Source organism: Aquarana catesbeiana, linkage group LG02 (genome assembly GCF_042186555.1).
Source record: "Aquarana catesbeiana isolate 2022-GZ linkage group LG02, ASM4218655v1, whole genome shotgun sequence".
Lineage (NCBI taxonomy): Eukaryota > Metazoa > Chordata > Amphibia > Anura > Ranidae > Aquarana > Aquarana catesbeiana.
The window spans coordinates 757,955,244-757,969,464 of record NC_133325.1 but is presented as its reverse complement, the minus strand read 5'-3'; the positions used below and the strand labels follow the sequence as shown (position 1 = coordinate 757,969,464).

Below are 14,221 nucleotides of genomic sequence, written 5' to 3'. Positions count from 1 at the left end.
CGCTAGCCGTGAGCAGCACCACAAGGGAAAAGTTCTCCCCTCCATCCAGGAAAGGTACTGGTCACAGTATGGATTGCGGGTGCTGTTTTTGGGAGAAAAAACGCACAAGGAGCAGACAACTGAATTACGCAGGCTGATCTGGGCAGAGATGCAGCTGGATGAGAGCTACAGAGCCCTCTGGTGGCATGTATACCAAGCATGCCCTTAGATAGCGGATGACAGCCCAACGAAAGGCTTTGGCTACGGCGACCTGGGACTGTTGTGTGTGAAGCTGACAGGGGACCCAAACTTTGGGAGCGATTTGGAGTGGTGGTTGGACGAAATCATGGATTTCAGAGAAGAGCTACTGGACATCTCGGAAGAGCACTGGAAGATAAGAGTTTCTGGCCGTTCAGGAATAGGAGCTGGAGATCGCCTACAGATGGCTGCAAGACTCTGCTCAGCGCCAGGGCTGGGCTCCCTTTACCTGGGACTATGAGGTAATACCAGCAGACAGCTCTGAATTCCTTGCTGAAGAGTAGGCAATGTGGCAGAGTAACAGTGTGCTTTGCCAACCTACCCCCGCAGCTATTGACGCGGTGGTCCTATGGCAGATGCAGCAAGTGCTGACCGACCTTGACGAACCTGTTTCTGCACAAGACGAGGTTGGATGGAGGAATGTGCCTGTCCAGCAGCATGCCAGAGAATCGGCAGTGGAAAATCTGGAGATTGCCATCCCCAAAGCTGAAGTGCTGACAACAGGGCAGAGCTCTGCTAACCTCTGCCAAGCACCGATAGCATCTTCTGGGTTCCACGGACAGAAGATGGTGAACCTCTATCCCTAGACACCAGTTGCAGAGACTGGGGATTTGATAGACTTTTCTGCTGAGGAAGAACAACCTGGTGAGCCTCAAGCAGAAGAGCTGGTATCAGGGCCGAACTTCACTGAGCTCTTCCCAGCACCAACAGCGGTATCTGTGGAGTTACAAGGAACTTCCCCAGCTGAAGTGCTGGCCACCGGACAGAGGGTCCAAGACCTATGCCCCACATCTGTGGGAGTTCCGGAGGCTCAGGGTGAGAAGGTGGTGGTCAGTTCCCAGCAGCAGATCAGGATACAGGGGGAGAAGGTGTTAGTCGTCCCTCCCCAACAGTCGGCCAGGGTGGAGGAAGCGGTCTTTCCACCCCAGCAAAGATCCGTGCACCTGGGAGACAGTACCACAGACATGTCGTCCCAGCAGCCAGATGAGGGAATGGAAGAGGAAGCAGCCGACTCACCTCCCCAAAGGCAGCTACACAGTTTGGGAGTGGAGGAAGCCATCCTCCTGCCCTAATTGTTAGACGGAGCAGAGGATGTGGAGTCCCCAGCAGAAGTGCTGGCAACAGGGCAAAGTGCTACCAACCTCTGCCCTGCATCCGAAACAACAATGGAGTTCCAGGGAGCCGGGGCAGTCGGCCCCTCTCTCCAGCGACAAGCTGATGTAGTAAAGCTTCTACTCCCAGCTCAATCATTGGCAACAGACAGAGCGCCGCTGGCCTCTGCCTAGCACTTACAGTGTCTCTACAGCTTCAGGAAGCTGGGGCGATCGGCCCCTCTGCCCAGCAGCAGACCGAGCCCCGGAATGTTAAACACCCAGCTGAAGTGCTGGCAGCAGAACAGAGAGTCAATGACCTCTGACCCACACCTACTGAGGTCAACTATTCCTTGCAGCCAAGAATGGAGATTGTGACAGACTCACCCGGGACAGAGGCTTTTGGAGGGGACTGAATGCTAACCTCTTGCCTACTGACTATGGGCCCTGGCATTTGAGGGAGCTACAAGCATTTAGGAAGATATTGTTATGTAATGCAAAAGGACATTATTAAGGAGGCCATGATGGTACATCAATCCACTTGGGACTCAGTGGATAGATGTATGTGAAAGGAATGTTGATTAATGAGATCTGGAAAGCCCGGGTCTTTCACTCAATAGTTTATTGTGCTTGTTAACACACCTTTGTCTCCTAGCAAACTTTCGGGGGATGTGTTTATACTTATGTGTATTGTAAGTTGTGAGTGAGGAGACGGCAAGTCTACCCTGAAAGGTCATATCTCTGAGTCACCTAGTCTGGGTAAATGATTAGATAACTAGCTCATGTTAATAAGGTTTCTGGTTACAGTTTGTATTGTCAGCCTGCTGTATATATTTGTGCGTCATCTCAAATAAATTACGTTCATGTTGAGCAACCAAACGAGTATTGCCTTGTTGTGGTTGTCAGCGGTTGGAATATCTGATATCTATATTCAGACTGGGAGGAAGCGGTATATGATGAAAGCATTCATGCGGAGTGTGGGACATTTTTATTTTCTTTTTATTAGTAATGGCGGCAATCTGCGATTTTTAGCGAGACTGAGACATTGCAGCGGACAGATCGGACACTTGACATTTTTGGGAACCAGTGACATTATTACAGTAATCAGTGCTAAAAATATGCGCTGTTATTGTACTAATGGTACTTGCAGGGAAAGGGGTTAACATCGATGGCGATCAAGGGGTTAAATGTGTTCCCTGTTTTTCTTTTCTAACTGTATGGGGGACTGCGTGACTGGGGAAACACACAGATCCGACTTCCTGCATAGCAGAGACAGAATTGGTGTGATCTCCCCTGTCAGAGCAGAGATTTGCCTTGTTAACACAGGCAGATACCCGGTTTGTCACTGCTGGAGAACGATCGCGGGTGGCTGGCGGGCATCAAGTGCACTCCACTCGCTGATTTGCTCCCCCGCTGGCTGTGCACGCCCACAAAATAGAGTTCCCAAGCCGACGCACAATGATGGCAATTCGTGGCAACGAGCCAACCTGTCGCAGTATAATGATGGCGGCTAGTCAGCAAGTGGTTAACTAAATCCATTAATCATGTGTATCCTTCCTTGAATCTTGGCGCGATTTGTGTATTTCTTCCAGATCTGTACAGTAATCCAGTGCGATACTCATCTCTGTGTAGGAGCTTCCTGTAATAAAGACCTCTCACTGCTGCTCTCTCTCCTTGTGCAGGATGACCGGTCTTGTCTCCACCCCCTCCTGTAGTTTTCTGCAGACAACCTGTAGTGGGTGGATCCTACTTGATACCTCCCACAGCTCTGCTCTCTGAACAGGAAATATGCCTCACAGTGCTACTTTTACAAGTTAACATCTGGGTTTGCAAATATATCTGGTGCAAACAAAGTGGACCTGTATGTTTGTTGGCCATTGAGGAATACAGGGTATTTAAATGAAAGTTCTTTAACGCTGAGATCAGGTTTAAAGTGGACCTTTCCCACCGTTAAAATATTTTAGGTGAATGCCAATCATTAACCAGCTCTAAGTCACATTAAACAAAAAGAAGTAAAAAAGAAATAAAACTTGCAAACGTATATTTATTATTTCCTGGTTAAGTAAGGCACTGGAGGACATAGCCCTGGCCTCACAAATGCCCCCCATCAACGCATTCCACGGAGATCTTGCATGTGCCGAATGACATATCACCGGATCTGTGGGGTAATTTGCTGGGCTGGCAACATTTTTTTTTTATAATTGCACCGGGGGGGGGTCATACATGTAGGAAGAAAGTGCGGGAAAGAGGCACGTAAGTACTGATAACTATTTCTTTTACTAGTATAGAGAAGAAGGGGGGGGGAGAGGAGAAAGCGGGCAAACCCCCTCCTCAAATTGATGGGACTTTAGAGGAAAAGACTGAGTTGCGTAGGTGAAAATCAAACAAGCTTGATAAAATGTAACAATATTTATTGAAATATGATAAAAGATAGTATTGTCAATACATATACAAACATATGACGATCCAGTAGTAGAATCCAGAATTCGTACGTGACTAAAGCCAACATGTTTCGCAAAAGAATTTTCGCTTCATCAGGACTAAACACGATGCAATTGATTCATTTAAACTACTGTTACAATTTCAAAGGAATAAGGCTATTATCACCATTCACTAGACATCAACCGCTGAACCAACCAACACGGACTGTCTCTGGGTGCCAGATCCCAGGCAGACAATACCAGTAGGAGGCCTGGACCACACATTCAGGGCACTATAGGCTGATAACCCGTACCCTAAGTGTAGAGAGTAGAGGGAGGGGAGCTGTAATGGCTCCTAATTACAGGATCGGGCGTCCGCCCGTTTGCGATGGATGGCCGCAGGATGCGTCTGACCGACTTTGGTCAGACGCATCCTGCGGCCATCCATCACAAACGGCGGACGCCCGATCCTGTAATTAGGAGCCATTACAGCTCCCCTCCCTCTACTCTCTACACTTAGGGTACGGGTTATCAGCCTATAGTGCCCTGAATGTGTGGTCCAGGCCTCCTACTGGTATTGTCTGCCTGGGATCTGGCACCCAGAGACAGTCCGTGTTGGTTGGTTCAGCGGTTGATGTCTAGTGAATGGTGATAATAGCCTTATTCCTTTGAAATTGTAACAGTAGTTTAAATGAATCAATTGCATCGTGTTTAGCCCTGATGAAGCGAAAATTCTTTTGCGAAACATGTTGGCTTTAGTCACGTACGAATTCTGGATTCTACTACTGGATGGTCATATGTTTGTATATGTATTGACAATACTATCTTTTATCATATTTCAATAAATATTGTTTTCATTTTATCAAGCTTGTTTGATTTTCACCTACGCAACTCAGTCTTTTCCTCTAAAGTCCCATCAATTTGAGGAGGGGGTTTGCCCGCTTTCTCCTCTCCCCCCCCTTTTTTCTCCCCTTTCCCCCCCCCCCCCTCTTCTTCTCTATACAAGTTATACTCTAATCAGGGATGGAAAAACTGCTTGAGTTGTTTTCCTGATATAGTCCAACCATCTCTCTTTTATTACATATTTCTTTTACTAGATAGATTGCATGTCAGGTTTATTCTCCAGAATAGAGGAAAGTTCGCTTACACCAGTTCGTCTGCATTGATCAAGGCAAACTTAATGCATGGAAACTGAGAAAACTTGTTTTGCTATGTGCCCAGGTCAAACCATAAAAATGTGATGGTATATGCTGCATAAAAACGCAGCATTTCTACATCTTTACGCAACATAAAAAAAAGGTTTTACAAATGAAGTGTTAAAGAAAAAAAAAGAAAAAATAAACACTGCCATGCATTTTAAAATTGAATTTTAGTCAGAAAATTAAGTCCTGATAGATCACTTCAGGATGGCCCCATTTGCAGGTATAGCTAAGTAAAACACTAAAAATAAGCGTCTATACTGTTTAGAATCCAGTAATATACGGTCTCACCCAGCTCTGCACATGCTCAGTTGCTCTCTATTTTTTGGCACTGTGCCCAAAATGAGGTCAATCTGCTGACAGCCTTAAGATTTACTGCTTAAGGCTCTGAGCTTCAGCAAAATGGCAGCCTCCAGCAAGAAGAAACAGGAGCAATGCTGGAGGCAATTTACAGAATACACTCAGTTTGGTAGCATAATTATTATAGTGGAATGTAATGTATACAGTTGCACCGATACCCTTTTTTTAAAATCAGCAAGTAGGAGTACTGATACTTTCGGTCAAGTACTCACCGAGTACAAATACTTTGCAGTGCGATTTAAGCACATGCAAAAAGAATGGGCTCAAATCGCTCTGCAAAGAATCTCATGTGATTTGAACAGAAATGTGATTCCTGTGCGAAGCGCATGCGGTTTTCCCACTGCTAAGTGAACCCAGGCTTGTCATAGTGATGATTTCAGCCTGGGTTCAGACAGGAGCAGTGCGGGGAAACTACATGCAATTCGGACAGGAATCGCATCGCACTCCTGTTCAAAGTGCATGCGATTCTTTGCAGTGCAATTTGATCCTGTTCATTTTGTATGGGCTCAAATCGCACCGCAAAGTATCAGTTTCGGGTATTGGAGCATTTTCACAAGTACGAGTACTTGTATCACAATACTCAGTATCGGTGCATCCCTAGGAATGTATGTTCCTTGCAAAAGAACAAATATTATTTCAAGTTGTTATGGGTGGAGTTCCGCTTTAACAACACATCAGAGGACACCTGCACAATGCACACCCACTGGTGGGAAACGGGCACTAAGGAGTGCCCCCGGGGGGGGGGGGGGATGGGAGACACGTTAGAGCTACAACAGGGGACATTCCTTTTTAATAAAGGACTCGTCAAAACCATCTCTTGTTTTTATTTACACTTCACTACTTTTTTTGGGGTGAATGGGTAGGGGTACCCCATACTCACATTGAGATGGAGGGGAGCGGGATCTGGGGGCCCCCTTGTGAAAGTGGGCTTCCAGATTCTGATAAGCTCCCTGGCCGCAGACCCCGGTAACCACGGGCCAGAGTTGTCAGGAAGAGGCCCTTGTCCCCATCAACATGGGGACAAGGTGCTTTGGGGTTGGGGGGTGCAGAGCCAGGGTCTGCTATGGACTTTTTTTTTGCCATGGGGTTTCACCTCAAAATCCATACCAGAACGAATGGTCTTTTTTTGTTTTTTTTAAATTTTGGCGATTCTTTTCATTTTGTATGGCCTCAAATCGCACAGCAAAGTATCGGTTTCAGGTATCGGAGCATTTTCACAAGTACGACTACTCGTGAAAATACTCGGTATCGGTGCATCCCTAGGAATGTATGTTCCTTGGAAAAGAATATAAAAAAAATGTTCAAGTTGTTATGGGTAAAGTTCTGCTTTAACAACACATCAGAGGACACCTGCACAATGCACACCCCAATTATTATTATTATTATACAGGATTTATATAGCGCCAACAGTTTATGTAGTGCTTTACAACTTGAGGGTGGACAGTACAAATGCAATGCACTTTAATACAGTAGGAATCAGAGGGCCCTGCTCCTTAGAGCTTACAATCTAAGAGGGAATGGTGTGAAAGGGCGCTAAGGAGGGCCCCAGGGGCAGCAGATCTGTCACACTAGTTCAGCACTAGTGGGTATAGGATTGTGTATATGGGATGGTATGATTTTATTTTATTTTTTTTCCCCTTTTATAAGTTGAACTAGATGGCCTTGTGTCTTTTTTTCAACCTATGTAACTAGTTGCCGGGAGGATTACAATGTATTTCCATTTATATATCCTAAGTGTAGGAGTAACATACCCGCACAGCAGTGTCCACGCCTGCTGATGCCATTCTATTGACTTTACTTGTCCCATGCTGGAAATCAACACTATAGACGGGCTCACGGTTGTGCCATGAAATCTCACAGGTCTTGACCTTCATTCTAAATGCTGGGACCTGGAAAACAACACAACAGAAAGACAAATTCATAAAAATGACCAAAGTAGTGAATAGCTTTTTTTTTTTTTTTTTTTTAAGTACTTAAAAAAAATGCTTTGGAATCTCAGTTCTGCCTACCAGGGACTCCACAATAAAGATGTTTTCTTTGCCACTGTCCTAATGGCAATAATATTACCAAGACAAGAAACCTCCAACAGGAACACGGACAACACAACCTTTGAAACTATACTCACCTCAGCTCCAGCGACGCACTTCCCAGAGATCTCTGCCCAGTCGCTGGCATCTTCGGACGGCCGGCTTCCAGGTCTCGATCGCCAGCCGCTTGCATTGGCCAGGTAGGGATGATGGCACTTACACACGTGTGCTGGATTTCAGCCAGATTGCGGCATTGCTGATTTCATGGGGTGAAATGCACGGCTCACTGTACAGGGGGGCTGACAGGCAGGTTACGTAACTTTAAAGTGGTTGTAGGGAGATCACATCACAAAGACAAGTGCAACATTTTGGAGTCGCACAGGACCCATTTGTCAGGCATAAGATAAAGTGTAACAGTGGCAAAACAGAATATATGTACAACCACCAATCAGAACATGCAAACATTGAAAAAATGGTGCCACCACAGGATGGCAAACATGTCTTGGCCTTTATTAAAGGGGAGTTCTACCCAAAAGTGGAAGCTCCGCTTATCTGCCTCCTCCCCCTCTCCGATGTCACATTTGGCACCTTTCAGGAAGGGGGAGCGGGTACCTGCTTTCGACAGGTACCCCTCACCCACTTCAAGCAGACTGCGCCAGTTAGAAAGCGCAGTAGGGAACCGGCTGTGAAGAGGAAAGGCTTGTGGGCGGGGGGCTGGACCTCCTTTTTAAATTCTCTAGCTAAAAAAACAAACAAAAAGATGTGGTGGTTGAGCCACGTTTTTACTGCCGCCACGCCCCCCTCCTCCCTTAAAGGAGAAGTCCAGCCTGAGCCCGTTTGACTGGGCTTCTGTGGATCACAGGAGTGCAATACGTTTTGCACTCCTGTGACCCGTTTTCAGCAGAGAGCAGTCTGAAGTCCGCTGACGTGACGGATATCAGTCCAGGCACCGCGTCATCCCAACAATAAAGTCTGGATCCGCTAGGTGCCTGGACCGATAGCCGTCTCAGCGAGCCAGAGATGGCCGCTCCCCGCCCCTCCACAGCTCAGCGCCCCAATGAGCATGGTGGAGCATAGCAGGAGAGATGCTGATTGACAGTCAGCAGCTCTTCACTTGTGGATCTGTGAGAACTGAGCCATCGCCGATGTTCAACCGCTCAGTTCTCAGTGTAGAGACTCCGGGGGACCGATGCAGCATCCACCTAGGTAAGTATAATGGACAAATAAACAAAAAAAAAACCCCATACTTCTATTTTAAAGTGGAGTTCTGCTTAAAAAAAAAATTAAAAAAATAAAAGTCAGCAGCTACAAATACTGCAGCTGCTGACTTTTAATAATCGGACACTTACCTGTCCTGGAGTCCAGCGATGTGGGGGAACAAAGCCCCTCTCGTCTCCCTCCTCCTCTCTGTGGTGCTGGCATTGTAACTGTGGGTGCCTGGCTGTGGCTTCACCTCCGGGCACCAACTGCGCATATGCAAGCTGCGGGCCGTGACTGGCCGGGCAATCATCTGGGACCCGTGACGTGTCCCAGATGATTGCCGAGAGGGAGGGGGGGAGAGGTGATCTTCCTTCTGGAGCCCCGGGAGGAAGTGGGAGCTGGATCCCTCTAAAAAGAGGGTTTCCGCTCCCCCCCACCCCCAAAAATAATGACATGCCAAATGTGGCGTGACAGGGGGTCACCTCCCTTAAAGCGGAAGTTCCCTTTTTGGGTGGAACTCTGCTTTATGTAAATTTTCTAGCAAAATAGAAGACATTTTACGTGTAGGAGAAAAGCGTCAGAATAGGCTTGGGGAAAAAAAATGATTTGAGCGGAAGCCCGCTATATTTGTTTTCCCCCCAAGGCCCCCCAGGTGGGTAATGCCATAATGTACTAGTATAAACAACATATTAGTACATTATGACAGACTTACCTGTCATATGGTGTCCTCCAGCGCAGCGTTGGGACCGATCCGGTGGGGCCCACCCCGGCACTTCCATCTTCACCCCCGGCCTGCCTTCCGGGTCCTGTGCCTTCGGCCTCTGGATAGGCCAGGAGGTGTCGATGACGCCACTGCCCCGCATGCGCACGGGAGTCACATCACCGCGGCATGGATCGGGGGCCGCAAAATGTTTACTGAGCTGTGCATGCTGACAGGCAGAAGGATACATGGCAGAAGAGACTAACAGGGTCTGTTCTGTCATAAATACCCTGCCCGTCAGCCATTTGAATAAGAAACAAGTTTACTTCCTCTTTAACCACTTGCTGACCAGCCGCCGTCATTATACGGCGACAGGTCGGCCACGATCCCACGAACCGTCGTAGCTGTACGTCGGTCCCTTTAAGCGGGATAGCAGGCGCACGCCTGCTGCACAGCGGGGGTGCCGATGCTCGTAACTGGCAGTCGCGATGTCCGCCGGCCATGAGCGATCGCGGGCACGAGAGGCAGAACAGGGACGTGTGTGTGTGTATGTATGTAAAAAACAAAACAAAAAACAAATCCCTGTTCTGTTAGGAGAGAGAGAGCGCGAGTTCCCACGATCTGTCATCTCCTATAGTCAGTCCCCTCCCCCTACAGTTAGAACACACACACAGGGAACACAGTTAAAGTGACACTAAGGGTCGGTTCACACTGGGGCGACTTGGGATCCGACTTGTACGCCCTCAAGTCGCCCTGCATTTAGATTATCATGGTAGGCAATGGGAGCGTCTTAATTGACACTACTGAAGTCGCTCCGACTTCAGAAAAGGTTCCTGTACTACTTCTATCCGACTTGTAGGCGACTTGTACCCATTCAACTCAATGTAAGTCGCCTGCAAGTCGGATCTCTCTGTAAAGTCAAGCGACTTTGCAGGGAAAACCCCTCCCTCCCAGAGAGGTGATTGGCCACAGGCGAAGTCGCCTGTCATGGAGGCGACTTCAAGTCGCCTCGTAATTTGCCGAAGTCGCGCTGAAGTCGCGCTAAAGTTGCGCTGAAGTCGCGGTACAAAGTCGCGCTGAAGTCGTGTTGCCCCAGTGTGAATCGAGCCTAAAGGTTTGTTTTTTTTTTAATTTTTAAAAAACAGACATGTCATACTTACCTCCACTGTGCAGCTCGTTTTGCACAGAGTGGCCCCGATCATCCTCTTCTGGTGTCCCTCGGTGGCTCCTCCCCACTTCTGATAACCCCCTTGGAGAAGTGCTCTCCCGAGTCCAGCATTCGGCGTCCACAGTGGCCGAATGCAGGACTCGGCCCCACCCCCCCGCGTCACTGGATTTGATTGACAGCAGCGGGAGCCAATGGCTACGCTGATATCAATCTATCCAATCAAGAGCCGAGAACCCCCGGGAAGAGAGAGAGCGCGGGTTCAGGTAAGTAAAACTGGGGGGCGCGTCACTGACAGGTGTTTTTTCACCTTAATGCATAGGTTGTATTAAAGGTGAAAAAACAGGAACCTTTAACCCCTTGATCACCCCCTAGTGTTAACCCCTTCCCTGCCAGTGACATTTACACAGTAATCAGTGCATTGTTATAGCACTGATCTCTGTATAATTGTCAATCAAACCAAAAATGAGTCTAAAGTGTCCGACGTGTCCGCCATAATGTCGCAGTTACAATAAAAATCGCAGATCGCCGCCATTACTAGTAAAAAGAAAAAATAATAATAATAATGCCATAAATCTATCCGCTATTTTGTAGACACTATAACTTTTGCGCAAACCAATCAGTATACGCTTATTGCGATTTTTATTACCAAAAATATGTAGAATACATATCGGCCTAAACTGAGAAAGAAATAGTTTTTTTTTTTTTTTTAAATGTGGATATTTATTATAGCAAAAATGACAAAATATTGTGTTTCTTTCAAAATTGTCGCTCTTTTTTTTGTTTATAGCGCAAAAAATAAAAAACGCAGAGGTGATCAAATACCACCAAAAGAAAGCTCTATTTGTGGGGGGGGGTGGGGGAAGGACGTCAATTTTGTTTGGGTACAACGTCCCACGACCGCGCAATTGTCAGTTAAAGCGACTCAGTGCAAAGAAATGGCCTGGTCATTATGGGGGCAAATCTTCCGGGGCTGAAGAGGTTAAAGTGTTACCGCAAGGGGAAATCTTCCAATGGGGGGACACCTAAGAGGGGGACTTCCTGCTGTGTCTCTGGGACAGGAAGTGAAGGGAAAGTTCCTGAAGGGGACAGTAAAGTCACCTGACAGGGGCTCTAACCCTTCACCACTACAAATAATGGAGCTTTGTCTGTATATAGAGTGGAGGGAGACATGAAGGGGACAGGCAGATGGCTATGGAATGTATTCTACACCATCAGGGGCCCAAATCCTCTGCAATGAAGTAATAAATCACACACAGCACCCCCTATATACAGCCCCGGTGTGCTGACCTCCTCCATATACCGGAATAACCGGGACCCCCTCCCCCACATAGAAAACAACCTGCACCCCATTCCTGTCACGTCCCCGCCCGTCCGCCCCCACAAACACTGCACACCCACCTCCCTGTCCCCGGGCCTCGTACGGTACGTGCAGCAGATTCCGGTGTGTGGGCGCCTCCCCTCCCCCTTTCCTCTTCTCTCCCGGTACCGGCAACTCACCTCCCCTCCGTGTGTTTGACTGCAGAAACTTTCCCGCCCGCGCCCCTCTCTCTCTGCTCCTCCCCGGCACCGGCTGCTACAGCGACATCTGGCGGCGCGGCGGAAGAACTGCAGCGTCTCCATGGCAACCAGGGGGCATTTCAGCTCTAGATCCCATTCCATGCATACATTTTTTTATTATATTTTTTTTTACAATTTCTAAAGTATAACTTAGACCCCTTTCACACTGAGGCGCTTTACAGATGCTGCAGCACTAAAAATAGCGCCTGCATAGCGCCTGTAAAGCGCCTCTCCTGTCTCTCCAGTGTGAAAGCCCCAAGGGCTTCCACACTGGGGCGCTGCGCTGACGCTAAAAAAAGTCCTGCAAGCAGCATCTTCGGTGCGGTGAAGGAGTGGTGTATACACCGCTCCTAAACCGCTCCTGCCCATTGAACTGAATGGGCACCGCTGCCGAACACCGGTCCTTTTAACCCCTTTTCGCCCGCTAGCAGGGGGTTAAAACCGCCCCGCTAGCAGCCAAAACCCCCACAAAAACGGCGGTAAAGAGCTGCTAAAAATAGCGGTGCTTTACCGCCGACACCCCAGTGTGAAAAGGGCCTAAGACCCCTTTCACACCGAGCTGCCCCAGGCATCAGCGGTAAAGCGGCACTATTTTTAGCGCCGCTTTACCGTTGTTTTAGCGGCGCTATTCGGCTGCTAGCGGGACGGTTTTAACCCCCTGCTAGCGGGCGAAAAGGGGTTAAATCCACCCGCCAAACTCTGCCGGAGCGGCGTTTTGCTGGCGGTATCACATCGCTGCCTCAATGATTTCAGAAGAAGCTGCTGGCAGGACTTTTTCTGACGCCCTGCCAGCGCACCGCTCCAGCGTGATAGCCCTCGGGGCTTTCACACTGGAGTGAATGGAGCCGCTGTTTTAGGGCGGTTTGCAGGCGCTATTTTTAATGCTATAGCGCCTGCAAAACGCTCCAGTGTGAAAGGGGTCTAAAGGTGACCATACACTACAATCTCATTATACAATTACATAGCTCCCAACTGTCCCTGATTTCGAGGGACTGTCCCTGATTTGGAACAATGTCCCTCTGTCCCTCCTTCCTTCTCATTTGTCCCTCATTTTGGTCTGATCCATATAGCTGTACATAAAATGCACTTTTTATCTATCAAAAAGTGTTTTCCAGCCCTAAAACTTTCATCTGATTTCTAAATTTCTGCATTTGTAAATTCCAAAAGCCAATATAAATGAATAGTAGTGGTAAAAGCACTTGCGGGTTTAACTAATCTTGTTTTTTTGTACAATGCTCCATTAAGGGGGCGTGGCAGGGGGTGTGTCCTATGCCTGAATACTTTTGCTGATAGGTATCCCTCATTCCCATCTCAAAAATTTGGGAGGTATGTAATCACCTTAAGGCTGGGTTCACACTCATGTGATTGCAGACATTGCGTGTGATTTGCACCGCATTCCTGTGTACATCACGTGCGATGTTTGTGCGATGTGAATTGGCTAAAATCTCATCGCATTCGCACCAAAATGGCGCAGGACCCTTTTTTTGGTTCCGCACTGGAATCAGATCACATGGGTGCCCAGACTCATGCGATACGATTTCATCTGATTCCACAGTTCGCGCTGCGTTCTGCGAAGCGATCTGGGGGTGTCATTAACGTTCTAGTGACACCCGCAGCGGTTCGCAGAGCGCAGTGTGAAATGCCTGCGAGTGGGATGTGATGTGGGAACCGCACAGGAATCACGTTGGTTCCCGCATCGCATAAGTGTGAACCTACGCACAGGGATCATTTATACCATGATCTCACTGTATGTGTTTTTTTGTGCCCCTTTCAGTTTAGTGCATGTTCATCTATATGGAATACTTTTTTCATTTATTTCAATTTTTTCTCTTTGATATGTTGTGTGTACATGTGTTTGCACACGTTTATGGGCATTTGCAGTGCGTTTGTACCAGGGAAGTGTGGTGAGGTCAGTGGCTGGTGAGGCATATACACACAGAGCCAGATACACACAGGTTAAATACGCTGCAATTGTTATGCCCCGTACACACGGTCGGATTTTCTGATGAAAAATGATCGGAGCGTGTTGTCGGAAATTCCGACCGTGTGTGGCCTGTTCCGACGCACAAAGTGCCACGCATGCTCAGAAGAAATTCCGACACGGAACAGCTCGTTCTGGTAAACTTAGCGTTCGCAATGGATACAGCACTTTCGTCACGCTGTAATGTAAACAATGGTTTAATACAGCGCACTCTCTTCTTCTTTATAATGTGAGAAGAATTAAGTAGTTTTGCTGCTCATATTCACACACACTTCTCACAA

The 14,221-nt window shown here is 47.8% G+C and overlaps 1 protein-coding gene across 1 annotated transcript in view; it reads right to left on the bottom strand.

Annotated features, from left to right (window-relative positions):
* Nucleotides 1-12,266, bottom strand: part of CHAF1B (chromatin assembly factor 1 subunit B) — a 67,449-nt gene extending 55,183 nt beyond the window's left edge. Inside the window, exons 1-2 of the mRNA XM_073617195.1 lie at nucleotides 11,900-12,266; nucleotides 7,059-7,196 (exon numbers count right to left, since the gene is read on the bottom strand). Coding sequence (XP_073473296.1) covers nucleotides 7,059-7,196; nucleotides 11,900-12,061 — 300 coding nt within the window. The 5' untranslated portion in view covers nucleotides 12,062-12,266. The remainder of the gene's footprint in view (nucleotides 1-7,058; nucleotides 7,197-11,899) is intronic.
* Nucleotides 12,267-14,221: the final 1,955 nt, after the last annotated feature.